The following is a 14,219-nucleotide window of genomic DNA, read 5'->3' as shown; positions in this document are numbered from 1 at the left end:
ATACCCTGCGAATGGACATTATATAGAGAGTATTGAATGGTGAACCCCCCGAACAAATGGGTTGTGCAAATAAGAAAGAGTGGGATAGGACGCCAAATTTTTGGTGTTTAATTTTATCATTTTTATTATTGCTTCTAGTATCGTAGGCTTTTGAAGAATACATGACACATTTCACCCGAGAGATTGCATCCATGCATTCTTCGCATATGCCGAAAGGTTTTACGTAGTGGTGCCAAAGAGATCTCTTTCATGAAAAGGTGTTGAGCAAGGAGCACAATTATGGAGCTCTTCTTCAAAGCATTCTCGCACTATGCACAACACAAAATGCTAGCTCCACTTGCACCCATAATGCTTCATAATAACAACGGAATGCATTCTGTGAAGGTGGATGCAAGGGAGAGAAAGAGGTTATAATTGTCATCACTACGAGAGACCGCTTAAATTTTAACGTCAGATTATCGACGTCAATGGCCGGCCTCGATATATGTGTAGGTAACCCAAGAGAGAGATCAAATTTCAAAAAGAAAAAAACAAATTTTCAACGCCTATACCGATGCACATACGGAGGCCGGTTCAGATGCCTATATCGACGCCTACTTCAACGAGCATTTCAATGCACAAACTGATGCCTGCACTGGCAAGCTCGGCAAAAACAATACCTGTGGTCGGTTTCTCCTACTTATTTCACTCGTTTTCCTTTTCTTCTCTTGCCCTCCTCCTTCTCTCTTGCTTCAGATCTGCTACCACATCGCTTGCCGAACTTGATATTTTCACTCATACATTGCTCCCCATCAACAACGTAAGCTTCTTTACAAGTTTCGTAGTAGATTTATTTACATTTGTGTGTGTGAGAGAGAGTAACATAGTGTGTGTGTGTTTGTTTTTGTAGGTTTGACGATATTTTTTCAAGTGTTTCTTGCTCAAATAGGCTGCATGTGAGTGCTCTATCATTCTCTTTTTGTTGCATACACACATACACACATATTCACATCAACATGCATGCAAATTTTAAAAAAATGCACAATAAACAATATAAACACATTATATACAATGCATATACACACTTTTCAATTCAAGAAACATAATAAAAATGTGTTGTCGCTGGTTGGTCATGTGATGTCACAAAACGGTATAGAGGATGATCCCGAGAAGGTGAAGGCATTGGTGTTGATGGAGCCACCATCAGAGCCGCCATCAAATGCTCAAGGTTTGGCTTCATTTTGTTCATAAGCTGAACTATTTATCACGTTTCTTTTCGATGCTATCGCAATATGTGCATCCTCTTCAAAAGAGGGCTCAGCAAGTGCATGGTTATGAGTGGGATGGAGAAGCTCAGGAAGCTTTTGATAGAGTCAAAGACGTGTCAATTGCCAGCGGTGTGTCCTCCCAATCGAGAGGACGACTTCTATGTGTCTATGACAGTGGTCACAGTTTCTATTGGAGCAGTTTTACTCCAAAAGGTAGGGAGAATCAACAAGCCGATATACTTTGAGAGAAGGGTGATTAGCCCAGGAGAGGCTACCTACATCGAGGCGGAACAGTGGGTGATGGCTCTAGTCTTCGCTTGCAGGAAGTTCAAAGTCCATTTTATTGTACGTAAGTTTTTTGTGTTGATGGCTAATAATCTATTGCCAGACGTAGTGCTACATTTGAAGTCAGGAAGGAGGATTATGAAGTGGGTGCTGGAGCTACAGGAGTTTGAGTTCGAGTTCAAGGTAGATCACACGAGTCGGTCTCACCTGGCAGACATTCTTGTCAGCAAGGCCATCGATTTGCCGGCCTATCCAAGAGTGGTACAAGATGAAGCTAAGGAGGAACCCGACTTGGAAGATTCTTTTACTATGTGGTTCGATGGAGCATATCGAAGGGTAGTGCAGAAGGCAAGAGGAGGTGTGGTGATACATGACCCACACAGCAAAGCTATATTCTTGAAGGCATATGATCTAGAGCATGTCCACACCAATAATGAGGTGGAGTATCTCCCTCTGCATTTGGGTTTAAAGTAGTGCATAGAGTTTGGCATTTCAAGGTCAGTGGTGAAGGGAGATGCGTTGCTAGTCATCAAGCAACTACTAGGCCAATGGTAGCCGGTAAAGCGCGATTCCTTGAAGCATTGGTTCTTTTCCATCAAGAAGATGTTGAAGTATTTTGAAGAAGTTCAATTCAAGCATGTGAGGAGAGAGCAGAACCAAGAGGTGGATCAGTTAGCTAGCAACAAAGTACAGGTGCATGTTGCAGGTCTATATGTGGTCCAAGACACTTATGCAGGTAGGGAGACTCTTAAAGAGATTGAAGGTTTTTTTAGTACAGGACTGATAGGTGAAGATCTCATGAACTATGGGCATGATGGAGTGCTTAGAAGGGTGCTATACAAATAGGAGATAGGAATGGTGCTGGAGCAATGCCATGAAGAGAGCGGACACCAGGGCAAAGACCAGGTTCTGTTTTGAGTGCTTACAGTAGGCTTTTGGTGGCCTTCCATTGTGAAGGATGTACATTACTGGTGCAAGACGTGCCACGAGTGTCAGACTATAGGTGAAAGACGATCGGTAGCTTAGTCACAGGGCGCCATCATCGCACAAAGCTCCTTCAAGAAGTGGGGTCTGGATGCGATAGGCCCTCTCCCAAAGTCTACTAGTGGTAAGAAATACGTGGTGGTAGCCATTGACAACCTTACAAGGTGGGTCGAGGCCAAAGCAGTGAAGGAAGTAAATGCTAATGTAGTGGCTCAATTCGTGTTTGATAATATCTGTTGCCGTTTTGGTGTTCCATGGGTGTTAGTTTCTAATAGGGGTCAGGGGTATAGAAGCAAGCTCATGAGCGCATTAGTGGAAAAGTTAAAGATTCAGCATAGGTTTTCCTCACCCTATCGCCCCCAATGCAATGGTCTACTCGAGAGTGTTAATGGTCAAATTGTTAAGATGTTAACGAAGTATGTGTACAAGCAGGAAGCTAAGTGGGAAGCAAATCTAGAGAAGTGTTTGTGGGCATATAGAACGTCCTATAAGGTGGCTACAAACTTCACTCCATTCAAGCTAGTATTTGGTAAGGAGGCCGTGTTGCTAGTACATGCACATCTAGGTGCTTTAAAGGGTATGTGGTGTGTCAATGCCACTCAACAAGGGGTTCTACAAGATCGAATAGCCAGCTTGGAGGCTTTGCAGATGGACAGAGAAGCAGCAGTAGAATACTATGTGAAGCAAAGGGAGAAGCGGGTTGCCAAGTTCAATCAGAACTTGTCGGACAAGAAAATAGAGAAAGGAGACATGTTCATGAAGTGCGAAAGCTATCAGGATTTCACATTCCAGAAGATGTTCAAGAAGAAGTGGACGGGTCCGTATAAAGTGAAAAAGACCTTTCCGAATGGGACCTATCAACTGGTAAGAGCAAATGGCAAGCTTCTTAGGAACATGGTGAATGGTGTACGGCTTAAACAGTATTTCGAGAGGGATCTAGTGCTTGAAGTGCAGCAAATTATAGTCAAGGGGAGTGGGAAACCTACCTAAAGCATGCAGGGTGTGAAAGAAAGGAGATGAAGATTTTGTACATAACCTGTACATACAGTCATGGTTTGAGAATGCTTTTAATCATCAGCTTGGTATGCTAGTTTCAAAGTTCTGTATATATGCTTTTGGTCGAACATAAATGTTCGACGAGGGGGCTGGGCAATGATGGTGCAACTAAAGTTGGTCCAAGCTAGCAGGTGGTCTATGCCAGGCAAGGGCAGCAGTTGAGTGCAGTGCAGAAGAATAGGGCAGGTACCAAGGCCCTTAACAGCCAAAGGGTAGTAGGAATGTATGTTTGAAGCGGTTTTTTTAGGCCAAAAGTGCTACGAGATAGTCCAGATGGGATGGAAAATGAAGGTGACCAAAATGCCAAGTCAGTGTCCAAACATGTAGTGTTCAGTGTGCTCTAGAAGCCGGTCTAGATGGCTCGTCAAACGGAGACTCGATGCTCAAGATATTGCGGTTTAAAGTTGACGTGTGTAGCAGATCCCCAACGGACAGGGCACCTGGGGACAGGTGGGCCAAGCAGGTGTGAGCGGATACGTGTGTAGTGCTCGAGTTGTGAAGCATTCCTATCTTCTCCGATTGCGAATCAGGGCTCTGGATGGCAAGTTATGGCCATTAGAAGATTTTCTGGGGGCCGTGTCTGAGCCCACTTGACTGCATTGGGAAAGACGCCATCTGGCATCTTTTCGGCCTTGCCAAGCTTCTCGATGATAATATGTACCATATGGAGTTGGCACGAGTCAGCAGCACGTCAATCAGATGCTTGGTCAACCGGATACAGAAAGATGGAGTTGGGAGCCGTGGGCAGTGAAGAGTTGCAGATGATTTTTTTTCATTTTGGAGGCCTTGGTTCGAGGGTGCCGAGGGATCGAAATGCAGAGATGGCAAGTGTAGTCGGGGCTGGGAATGTGGAGTTTCAGAGAGTTTTTTTTGCTTGGTGCTCGGGTCCGGGAGCAATGAATGGGAGCCTCCAAAAGAGGGCCAAAAAAAAGGGTTTTTTATATACTTTTTGGAAGGTTTTTATGACCCTTGGGGGTGCAGATAAAAGGGCAGCTACCATGTGGCCGAGATTGAACCCACATGCGAACGCGTAGCAGCTGAATGAAGGGTATAAGAACAGGGGTGTGGCCCTTTTGTTGGAGTATGAAGAGACGGAGTGAGCTCCCGTTGCGTGGGCTATGGCGCGAGCGCCGCTGGCGCTGCGTAGGCAGCCCAGTGGGGCGAGATCGTGTTGGTTTTGGCGGAGCGGGACGGCGGCGCGGTGGCGCGCGCCCGCAGGTGGGGATGTAGAGAGCCCGATGATGACGTAGTGCCCGACTGAGGGGTGGTCCCGCGGCCCCAAAATTTGAGGAAGGGAAGAGAGGAAATAGCGACATCGCTATTGCCCTCCTCCCCCATGTAAGAGGAAGCTCCCATAGCCAGGCAGTAGAGTAAGAGAGAGAGAGAGAGAGAGAGAGAGAGAGAGAGAGAGAGAGAGAGAGAGAGAGGCAGAGCCCAAGGGCGGCCGCAAGCCAAAGCCAAACCAAGGGCTGTCCGGGAAAAAGCAAGGCCAAGTTGGCCAAGGCCAAAAGGGAGCAAGAGGAGTTAGAGAGAGAGAGAGAGAGAGAGAGAGAGAGAGAGAGAGAGGGTCAAAGATGGGTCAATGGTGCAGTGCCAAGTAGTCCACCCAAAGGGGTAAAATTCAAGGTGGAGAAAATAAAAATAAAATAAAAAGGCTAGGGGACAATAGCGACATCGCTAATGCCCCCCCCCCCCCCCCCCCCCCCCCTCCCCCAAGTGCAAAGAGTGAAGAAGAGAGAGATAGAGCAAGGCGGTGTCCTCTTTCCCAAAAATGACAATTCAAGATGCCAAGTGGACCAATTAAATTGTAAATTCCCAAATTAAAGCCCCCCCCTATAAAAGTCAAATTTAGATTAAAAAAAGGGCTTTTTCTTGGCCTTTTAAAGTGCCGTTTGAAGCCTGCAAAGTTGAGTTCTCTAGCAAGCTAGCCCCTTTGTATTTTTTGCTTGAAAATGGCCATGCTGATGGCAGTGCAAGCCCGTGCATATATTTTTTTAAGTGCAATCAAGCCACAGTTGCCTCCCGTGCTGTTGTTTCTGCTTCCCCCCTTCTCTTTCTCCCGCTTTCATGTTTCTCCTTGGTGCCGGCTGTGTGGAAGTATGTGCCCCCCCCCCGGACCGACGATGTTTTGTGTGAGAGAGTGAGATTGAGTGTCTATGTGCGTGTGTAAGGGTGGAGACAGGTAGTGGTAGTAGGTGTATCTCGCGTGGTGGTTTGTAGAGTGTGTGAGCAGTGGCAATTGAGCAGACGGTAGTCTACTAGTATAAAGTGTTTCTTTGAAGGTGTTTTTTGAGAGGATAGGGGTGTTGTGAATACCCTGAGCTATAGAGAGGCCCTTTTGTTTGTGCTAGGTGTGTTCCCCCATTCACCGTCTCCAACGTCAATGCTGCCACAACAATTGATGCGGCCAATTTCTTATTTGCCGCTTGTGCAACCTCCAACTTTGCAGCCATTGTGGCAACCACAATTGACACCAACCCTGCAAGCTACGCTGCCGTCAACCCTGATGTAGCCACAGATGCCACCAATGATGATGATGCCAGACATGCAGATGAAGTTTTCCCGATTGCAACCCATGATGAGGGAGAAATTATCACCAACCTTGTTGAATGCCTGATGGAGGACGAAAATCAAGAAAATGGGGTCGACCTTGCTGCCGCAATTGCTCCTGCAACGTCACCTGTTGTCCAGCATGCAATCAAAGATGCCGTCACTATTGATGATGGCCATGACATGACTACAATAGGTCTGCATTCCTGTAGATCTGTACCCCTGCAAGTCACCAGAGGTGATGACCTCATAGCCACTTCCTTGGCTAACCTTACAGAGAATGATAACACCTCTGATTTGCAGATGAACCAGTTAGAGTACGGTTACACACAAGACGATGGCATATACGGTAGCTGTCTCCAAGGAGCTATCGATGATGGCCTCAATGCAAATGTGGCATTACAAATCTCTAAGCTGGATGTTTTCGAATGCTATGACAGAGTCCCCTTCTGCAAATATTGCTAGCGTGCTTCTCACAATCGAAAACCAACCTTGTGCCGCAATTTTTGAACTCAATATCACTGGCATGACGATCCATTTGCTGATGCAATCGGTCTTTCGATGGTCAAGGATACGGATGAAGCACCTGAACAAGAACAGTTCTTCGGAAATAAAATGGACAATGCTTCCTTGGTTTCACTGACGTGCCTCCTTGCTACTGAATGTATGCGGCTAGCACAATTGATCATTTTTTTTGGCTTGTGTCGTGTACGAAAGGGGGGAATAAGTGTAGCTCTTCATCCACGATACTCAAAGCTTTCTCTCAAGTGCTTGATGCATCTGAAGCCACGATGAAATATGAAAACTCACCATCAAATTTTTACCTTCAACACTTTCTTGATTGATCCCCGATAACATTTGTTTTCTCCTTCTTGCACTAATTGCAAAGAAATCACAAAAACAGAAAGCACAACCATCTCATATAGACACTCCTACATGCACTTGTATTAGGATTGAGATGTAATCAGCATCTCTCTCTCTCGGCATTCAGTTGAGGGAGGATGTTGGAATAAAATAAAAATATGCCAGCTCTCATGCCTAGAGAACCCAAAGGGAATGAGCACCCATTCATATCACTCATCATCATCCTATTTAACTACCCTATGTATCCACACATATCATCACAATTCAATACCCACCTAACCACCTATCTGCATGTAGTATTGTCTCTCTCTCTCTCTACCTCTCTCTCTTCTCCTTCTCTGTATAGCACACACACACACACACTAATGGAATCTCCCACATAACACACACCCTCTGCGCCTCTAATAGTGGGAGGCCTCTGTCCTTTCATTCCCACATGAGTATCAGCTTGCAGGCGGAGAAAGAGTCTCGGAGGCGTAAATCCGGCGGTGGGTATAAGAGAGCAGGGCTTGCGACTGGAAAGCATGCGAATGGAGTCATTTGCTACACAACACTTGAGGGCTTTGGCAATTGCGAGGTGAGGCGGGATGGGTACAAGAGACCAGAGATGGCCGGGGTGGACGCTACAGATTGGAGTGGGAGACCAAGGCGGAATAGCTGCATGGCAATAGCGAAACTTTATTTCTTCTCGCAACTTTGACGTGTGCATGCTCCTGATAGCCAGGGTAATGCTCCAACAGCCGAGTCGGAACGTGCAGTGAGACTGACCTGCAGTTGATTGGCTGCCCTCGAGAAAAACCTCAACCACCAGCGTTGAATGCTAAGCCATCAGCGTTGAATGCTAATTAGAGGCTTCAAGGCATGTGCAAACTAGAGAGAGAGAGAGATAGACCCATCAACCTCGCAAGGGGCCGCCAGCTGCAAATTTCATATTTGAGCACATCTTTTATCTGTGAAGAACGTCCCAACTCTGTTTCACATGCAACCTGCCTCTCCTCTTCCATTGAGCACTGTTGCCTGCGCACAGCTAAACTTTTTTGTTGACATGCAAAACCTCGAGCTACTGTTGCAGTTTGCTTGCATTATTTCAATTTTCATTGTGCTCAGTTTTTGCTGGGGCTGTGTCGAAGTGCATGCGATGCGCCCGCATATTGTCCTAAAGGGAGAGCACCTGGGGGGATGTTGGACATGGATGGTGAGGAGGTGGCTACATTGATTAGAAGGCTGCACCTCCTTGGAGGAATGCTAACTAGAGGCTTCAGGGCATGCGCAAAGGGAGAGCTCATCGGTCGCCCTTCACAGCGCTTTATGCTCCTGCGTCTAGCTCTTGCAATTAAGACATAACTCATGGGCGAATCTATTAGAGAGTTCATCGCTAATCGCTTGGTTACATGACATGAGAGAGAGGGAGAGGGAGAGAGAGAGAGAGAGAGAGAGAGAGAGATCTCAAACACACTATGTAATGCACTAATGTAGCCCCTCCTACCTTATATTTGTAGTAATCCTCGCAATAGAGTGCTATGATATCTACCTTATTATGATGACAAACAGGCATGCATTCCTCAATATCGCATGCAAGGCTTCGTGAAATTATACAGCTTGAGCTCTTGCCCGATTGCACATCACAATTGACATTCATAATTTCGAAACTTTGCCCCCACGTTCTTCTCCTAATCTCCTATAAGGAATTGAATTATTGAATCCAATTGATTCCATCTACACTCAATAGATTGTGTAGTGAAACAAGCACATGTCTGGCAATGATGATGTTGAATGTCTTCTAATTACTTGAGAGAGATCTCTCAAACACACAAAATACATTACCTATTCCCAATCACAATAGAAGTGGCAAACATTGCTAGCTATCGCGTACTATGGCATGCACTAATCTAGCCCCTTCTACCTTATACATGTATTAATCCTTGCACCAGAGTGCCATGCTATCTACCTTATTATGATGACAAGCAGGCATGCATTCCTCGATATGGCATACAGGCCTTCGTGGATTATACAGGTTGAGCTTCTGCCCGATCGCACCTCACAACTGACCTGCATAAGTACCAAACTTTGTCCCCCACCTTCTTCTCCTAATCTCCTATAAGGAATTGATCCAATTGATTCCAGCTACACTTAGTAGATTGTGTAGTAAAACAAGCACATGTCTGGCAATGATGATGCTATATTTCTTCTTATTACCTTTCTGGACACCAATGTCTCATTTGTTTTTTTTTCTCCTTTTCTAATTTTACACTTGGAACTAGGGTGCAGTGACCATGGAGGAAATTGTGGGTGTTCTCAAGATCACCCAACTTTACCTATGGACCCTACTCCTCTAGGTTGGAACTCTAAAGTGGGTGGCACATGTCAACAACTCCTACATTGAACCGGCTCTGATGTGAGTGTGTGTGTGTGTGTGCACGCGTGCGTGCGCGCGTGCAGAGAGAGAGAGAGAGAGAGAGAGAGAGAGAGAGAGAGAGAGAGAGAGAGATCACATTATCCCCCTCAAAGGTCAAATATAGCCCATGAGACTAAATGAAACATGTCACATGCTGTATGTTGAGCTGGTAAACGTCTCTTGATGCTTCACGGTTGCGGATATGAGGATGGCAACTAAGAGTCCAGAAATAGCTAGCACAGAGGTATGTAAGAAGTGGTTCAGAGTGAAAATGTTAGGGAAGCAAGTCTGAATGTAATCAAAATTTGTGCACTCAAGTAGGGTATGATATTTGTAGGACTCTCAAACGAGAGAGAGAGAGAGATGTAAAAACGGCTTATACATGTCTCAACCTAAAATTATTGTTCATGTGTGACTCATATTCTAAGACACCTCTAAGTTCTATGCATCTCTAATGACTATCAATGACAAGTTTCTCTCTCTCTCTCTCACTCTCTCTCTCTGTCTCTCTCTCTCTCTCTCTCTCTCATATGACTAGGTAGTCACAAATCTCTTTCTCTTTTGAAACTTGCAATGACGAGTGCAACTCTCTCTCTCTCTCTCTCTCTCTCTCTCTCTCTCTCTCTCTCTCTCTCTCTCTCTAGACCTTGGTTGTTCCACTACATCGTAATTTGTTTCTACTTATAAGTAACCATCTATCTTGGTACTAACATGCATTTTCATGATCAATTGCAATTAATTGATGCGTCTTCTTCTCACTCTGAAAATGTTTCTCAAGGAGATCATGATCGTTAAATGAAGTCATCATGCATACACCTCCAGAGTGCAATAGCATGCGAGCGGCAAAGCAGTTGGCAAGATCAAGGGGACAATTGAATTGCCATTATGAGACTTCGGAGGTCATTTGGAGGGCCTCCTAAGAAATTCTATTTCTCTCTCTAGAAAATGTTCTTAAAATATACTTGGACTTGTTGCGTACGTCCAAAAAGACAACTGAACACTCTAAAAAATGAACCTAACTTTTCAAAACCCTTGAAAACGGTCACTTTTTAATTCAATGTTTGTGTCGTTTTCATGAAGTACACAATGCTCATTCACTATAGCTTTTGTCATCATTGAAATTAAAAAAATCACAAAATTATCAGTTTATGTTAGAATTTAAAGTTTTTGATACTGTCAATGCATACAAAATGACCAAAAACTTTAAAAATGTCTATCTACTTGCCTCAATCTGACAGCCAGACACAGAGAAGTTGTCAAAATACCCCTAAAAATGAGATTTTGCTTCACGGTGCGAGAGGGTCCATCTGGAAAATTCCAAATAGCCCTCCGCACGCCATGAGACAAAAAATTAAAAAGTTGGATCACGGCACATTATCTAAAATTCTTCAGAAGGTCCCTCGTCCGCCATAATCCAAAATCCCTTTTTTAAAGGTTTTTTGACGATTTCTTTTTCTCCGGGTGTCAGATTGAGACAAGTAATCGACGTTTTTTAGGTTTTATGGACATTCCGAACGCATTGACGGTGTCAAAAACTTCAAATTCCAACACCAATTGACAGTTTTGTGATTTTTTAAAATTTCAATGATGACAAAAGCCATATTAAATGAGTGCCGTCTACCTCATGAAAAAGACATTCGTATTGAAAAAAACGACACCCGTTTTCAAGGACCACTGACACCTTTTTTTATATTTTTCTTAATATCAATCTATTTTTATACATAACGTAAGATCTTCTTTCATCGAAGGAGCGCTTTTTCCTCTCTTCTAAAAGGCCCTCCAAAAGACCTCCGAAATCTCCTAATGAAGGGTCCTTCAAAGCGTTTACAAATTATTCATGGATTTTGTGAATGCAACGTGCAAAAACTTCTTACATAAGATTTGCAAACAAGTTCAAGGTGAAGAAGACTACATCACCTTTTGAGTAGATGTGATTATAGCATTGCAGGGTATTAAGGATGAAATTACACGTTTAGAAATCAATCAACATAAACTCTATACATTCATGAAAAATTTCGAGCATGAAGTTGTGCAACAATTGTCTTTATGCTTCAAAAACCACAAGGACCAAGTTGAAGCGTTGAAAACACATGTTGTAGGTTTGGGGTTTGAGATTAAGACCTTTAAAGAACAGAAGGAGCAAGTTGAAGCTTTGAAAGCACATGTAACAGATTTAAGGTCTGAGATAAAGACCTTCAAAATTCCAATTAATCGCTTGAATGCCATCGATAGAAAACTTAGTCATGTTGTCATGCCTAACACACAAAGGGGTGTTACTGCATCCTATCCTAAAATGTAATGTTTTCTGTGTGTGTGTGTGATGAGAGAGAGAGAGAGGTTGCATACCTATACTTCTCTCAGACAATCAAGGTAACAACCACCTCGCTACAATACCTAAGGAATTTGGTCATTTCAAGCTGGGTGGACACAGCATAAGGTGGTACTAAAAAGCTTGTCCTCGACAGACAGAGCTAGCTAGGCTCCTTACTAGCTTGTACTTTTCATGCTTATCACATGGTGTATCCCATTATGTTACATATCATGCAAAAGATCCTGATGACTCATGAGTAAAATTTAAAAAGCTAGCCTAGGCAAAACTTTAGAATCCTTTACATGAATTTTGCTGGATGCAGAAATTTGACTATCTAGCTTGATTTAATGGCACACCTTAGCATGCTTCTACACCGCTAGAGGATAAATGCTACCCAACGGTTTCCTTCGCAACCAGATCTGGCCAATACTTTGCACATTGCTTTCATTTGCACATATTTATAGCCTGCACACTTTTTTTTTGTTTGTTTTTAAAGGGAGAGTATGACTGCACCCAAACTTAGAGTACTGTTTAAACAAAAGCTCAAAGAGTACTGTTGCAGGTAATGATCAATTGGAGTCAAGAAGCGTGATCTACACAAACGTCACCTGGGATAAAATCAATAAACCACCTCCAAGGAGACTCCATGACCTCTCCATCTACGGCAATAAACCGCCTCAACCAAAGAGAGAAACCCACCTTCCAAGGAGAAGTACCCCAATACTGGCCTTTGCCATGTGTCGTATCTACTGTCTAAATCTTTGTGATAATTTGTTGTCTTCTGTCTCAAGACAATCAGTCTTCTTACGAATGAGTCAAACTTTACATATGAGTCGCTCTTAAAAATTGTGATGCCAACAAAACTGCAAACAAATTCGCAAGCAAACAAGCAACAAACAAGGAATTGAAAGAAGAAACCTGTGTAGAGAAGAAACAGCAAAAACAAAAACAAAACGGTGCAGGTTGCAGCAAGGGAAGATGGCGACGAGGACAGGATGATACACTCCGCACAGATCATTAGGGAAGTTCGTACTCTCTCTCTAAAGCTCTTGAATAACAGGTCTTGAGTTCAACTCCTCGTCTGCTGGATCTTTAAGGTCCTTGGGATAGTTTCCTACGACGTTAAAACTCTCTTTTCTCGGGTGTGTGTGTGTGCGCGCGTGCTAATAAAATATGAAATTGGTATAACCTTTCTATCACCCAAGTGTGGTAGATTGGTTATGCCATTTCCCTACTGCATACTGTAATAGTTCTCTATGTCCCGAAGTATCCTTATGTCGTCACCCCTGACAAAGTTGATGGAAACACCCTGGCACAAAATGCAAAGTAGTCAAAAGACGTTAGATTGCAATATTCCATGCATTCAAAATGTTTGGCTACCAAACAACACATTTGCAGCGACCAACCTTGCGTCCAAATCGACCAGAACGACCTATCCGGTGTATGTACAGTTCACGATTGTTTGGAAGGTCATAGTTGATAGCCAATGAAACCTACATAAGCAAAACATGCATTTACGTCAGCCAGTGGACAAACATCAGACACTACTCAAGCAATGTACTCAATTACTCAAACACTGCATGAAATCTAGCTAGTTAGCATTGACCAAGCAGCAAGTACCTGTTGCACGTCTAAACCTCGAGCCCAAAGATCGGTAGTGATACTGCTCGAAAGTCGGACAAGATTGTATCTCTTTCTTTCTGAGGCATGCCAGCATGCATGAAGGACACTGTAAAATTGTTGAACCGCATCCTCTCTGTAAGCCATTCCACCTAACAACAATCAAGAGGGTTAATAAAAAATTGTGCTTGATGATTCACTTAATTTGCAATACATAGAAAATGTCATTAAACCTTCTTTTTTGTATTGCAGAAGATCACAGCTTGATTGATATTGAGTGTTTCATAGAGATCACAAAGTGTATCAAATTTCCAGTCTTCTTTTTCAAACGCAACAAAAAATTGTTTGATGCCCTGAAATATTAAGCAAGGTTAGCATGACATCTTGCATTTACAAGAAAGGACATGGCACAGGAGCGTCACACAAGAGCCTACCTCAAGAGCCAACTGATCGCGCTCAACAAGAATGCGAGTTCGATGTGTCATAACTTTGTTGGTCATCTCCAAAATTTCATGTGGCAAGGTAGCAGATAAGAGAACCACGTGTCGATTGGATGGCAAATATCTATAGACATCAAAAATCTGGTCCTTGAAACGTCTTCTGCTCAGCATTTCATCTGGTTCATCCTACACGAAGGTAGAAAATGTCAATTTTAGTATTCGACACATGAATATGTTACTGTAAAAACAATCGAACTGGCCACTTACGAGAACAAGAAGCTTTACCGCTCCTGTACGTAAAGTCATCCTCTTTATCATGTCAAAAACCCTTCCCGGAGTTCCAGAAACAACATGGACACCATGCTCAAGCTTTTTGATATCCTTCCCAATGTTTTTAGCACCTATGCAAGTATGAACTTGCACATTCATAAATTCGCGATTTATAATATAACTTTCTCTGTCTGAGA

General features: G+C 43.5%; 3 protein-coding genes across 3 annotated transcripts; 2 read left to right on the top strand and 1 right to left on the bottom strand.

Annotated features, from left to right (window-relative positions):
* The first annotated feature begins 6,188 nt into the window (after positions 1 to 6,188).
* On the top strand, positions 6,189 to 6,587 carry LOC147416745 (uncharacterized). Its single transcript, XM_086508103.1, has one exon. The coding sequence runs from the start codon at positions 6,189 to 6,191 to the stop codon at positions 6,585 to 6,587; it is 399 nt and encodes a 132-aa protein (XP_086364229.1).
* An 835-nt stretch (positions 6,588 to 7,422) lies between these two features.
* Positions 7,423 to 7,686, top strand: LOC147416744 (uncharacterized). Its single transcript, XM_086508104.1, has one exon. It carries the CDS (start codon positions 7,423 to 7,425, stop codon positions 7,684 to 7,686), a length of 264 nt encoding a protein of 87 aa, XP_086364230.1.
* Positions 7,687 to 12,959: 5,273 nt separating this feature from the next.
* LOC147416743 (eukaryotic initiation factor 4A-III homolog B-like) lies at positions 12,960 to 14,181 on the bottom strand. The gene is made up of 6 exons (XM_086508102.1): positions 14,038 to 14,181; positions 13,747 to 13,938; positions 13,643 to 13,665; positions 13,546 to 13,574; positions 13,313 to 13,464; positions 12,960 to 13,185 (listed from the first exon to the last, which is right to left on the bottom strand). The coding sequence occupies exons 1-6, from the start codon at positions 14,179 to 14,181 to the stop codon at positions 13,069 to 13,071; spliced, it is 657 nt and encodes a 218-aa protein (XP_086364228.1). The 3' UTR covers positions 12,960 to 13,068.
* Between the last annotated feature and the right edge of the window lie 38 nt (positions 14,182 to 14,219).

The sequence above is a fragment of the Adiantum capillus-veneris genome, unplaced genomic scaffold (assembly GCF_014529385.1).
Source record: "Adiantum capillus-veneris isolate H3 unplaced genomic scaffold, ASM1452938v2 Hic_scaffold_528, whole genome shotgun sequence".
Classification (NCBI taxonomy): Eukaryota; Viridiplantae; Streptophyta; class Polypodiopsida; order Polypodiales; family Pteridaceae; genus Adiantum; species Adiantum capillus-veneris.
Note: the sequence above shows the minus strand (reverse complement) of the source record. Positions and strands in the feature narration are given on the sequence as shown.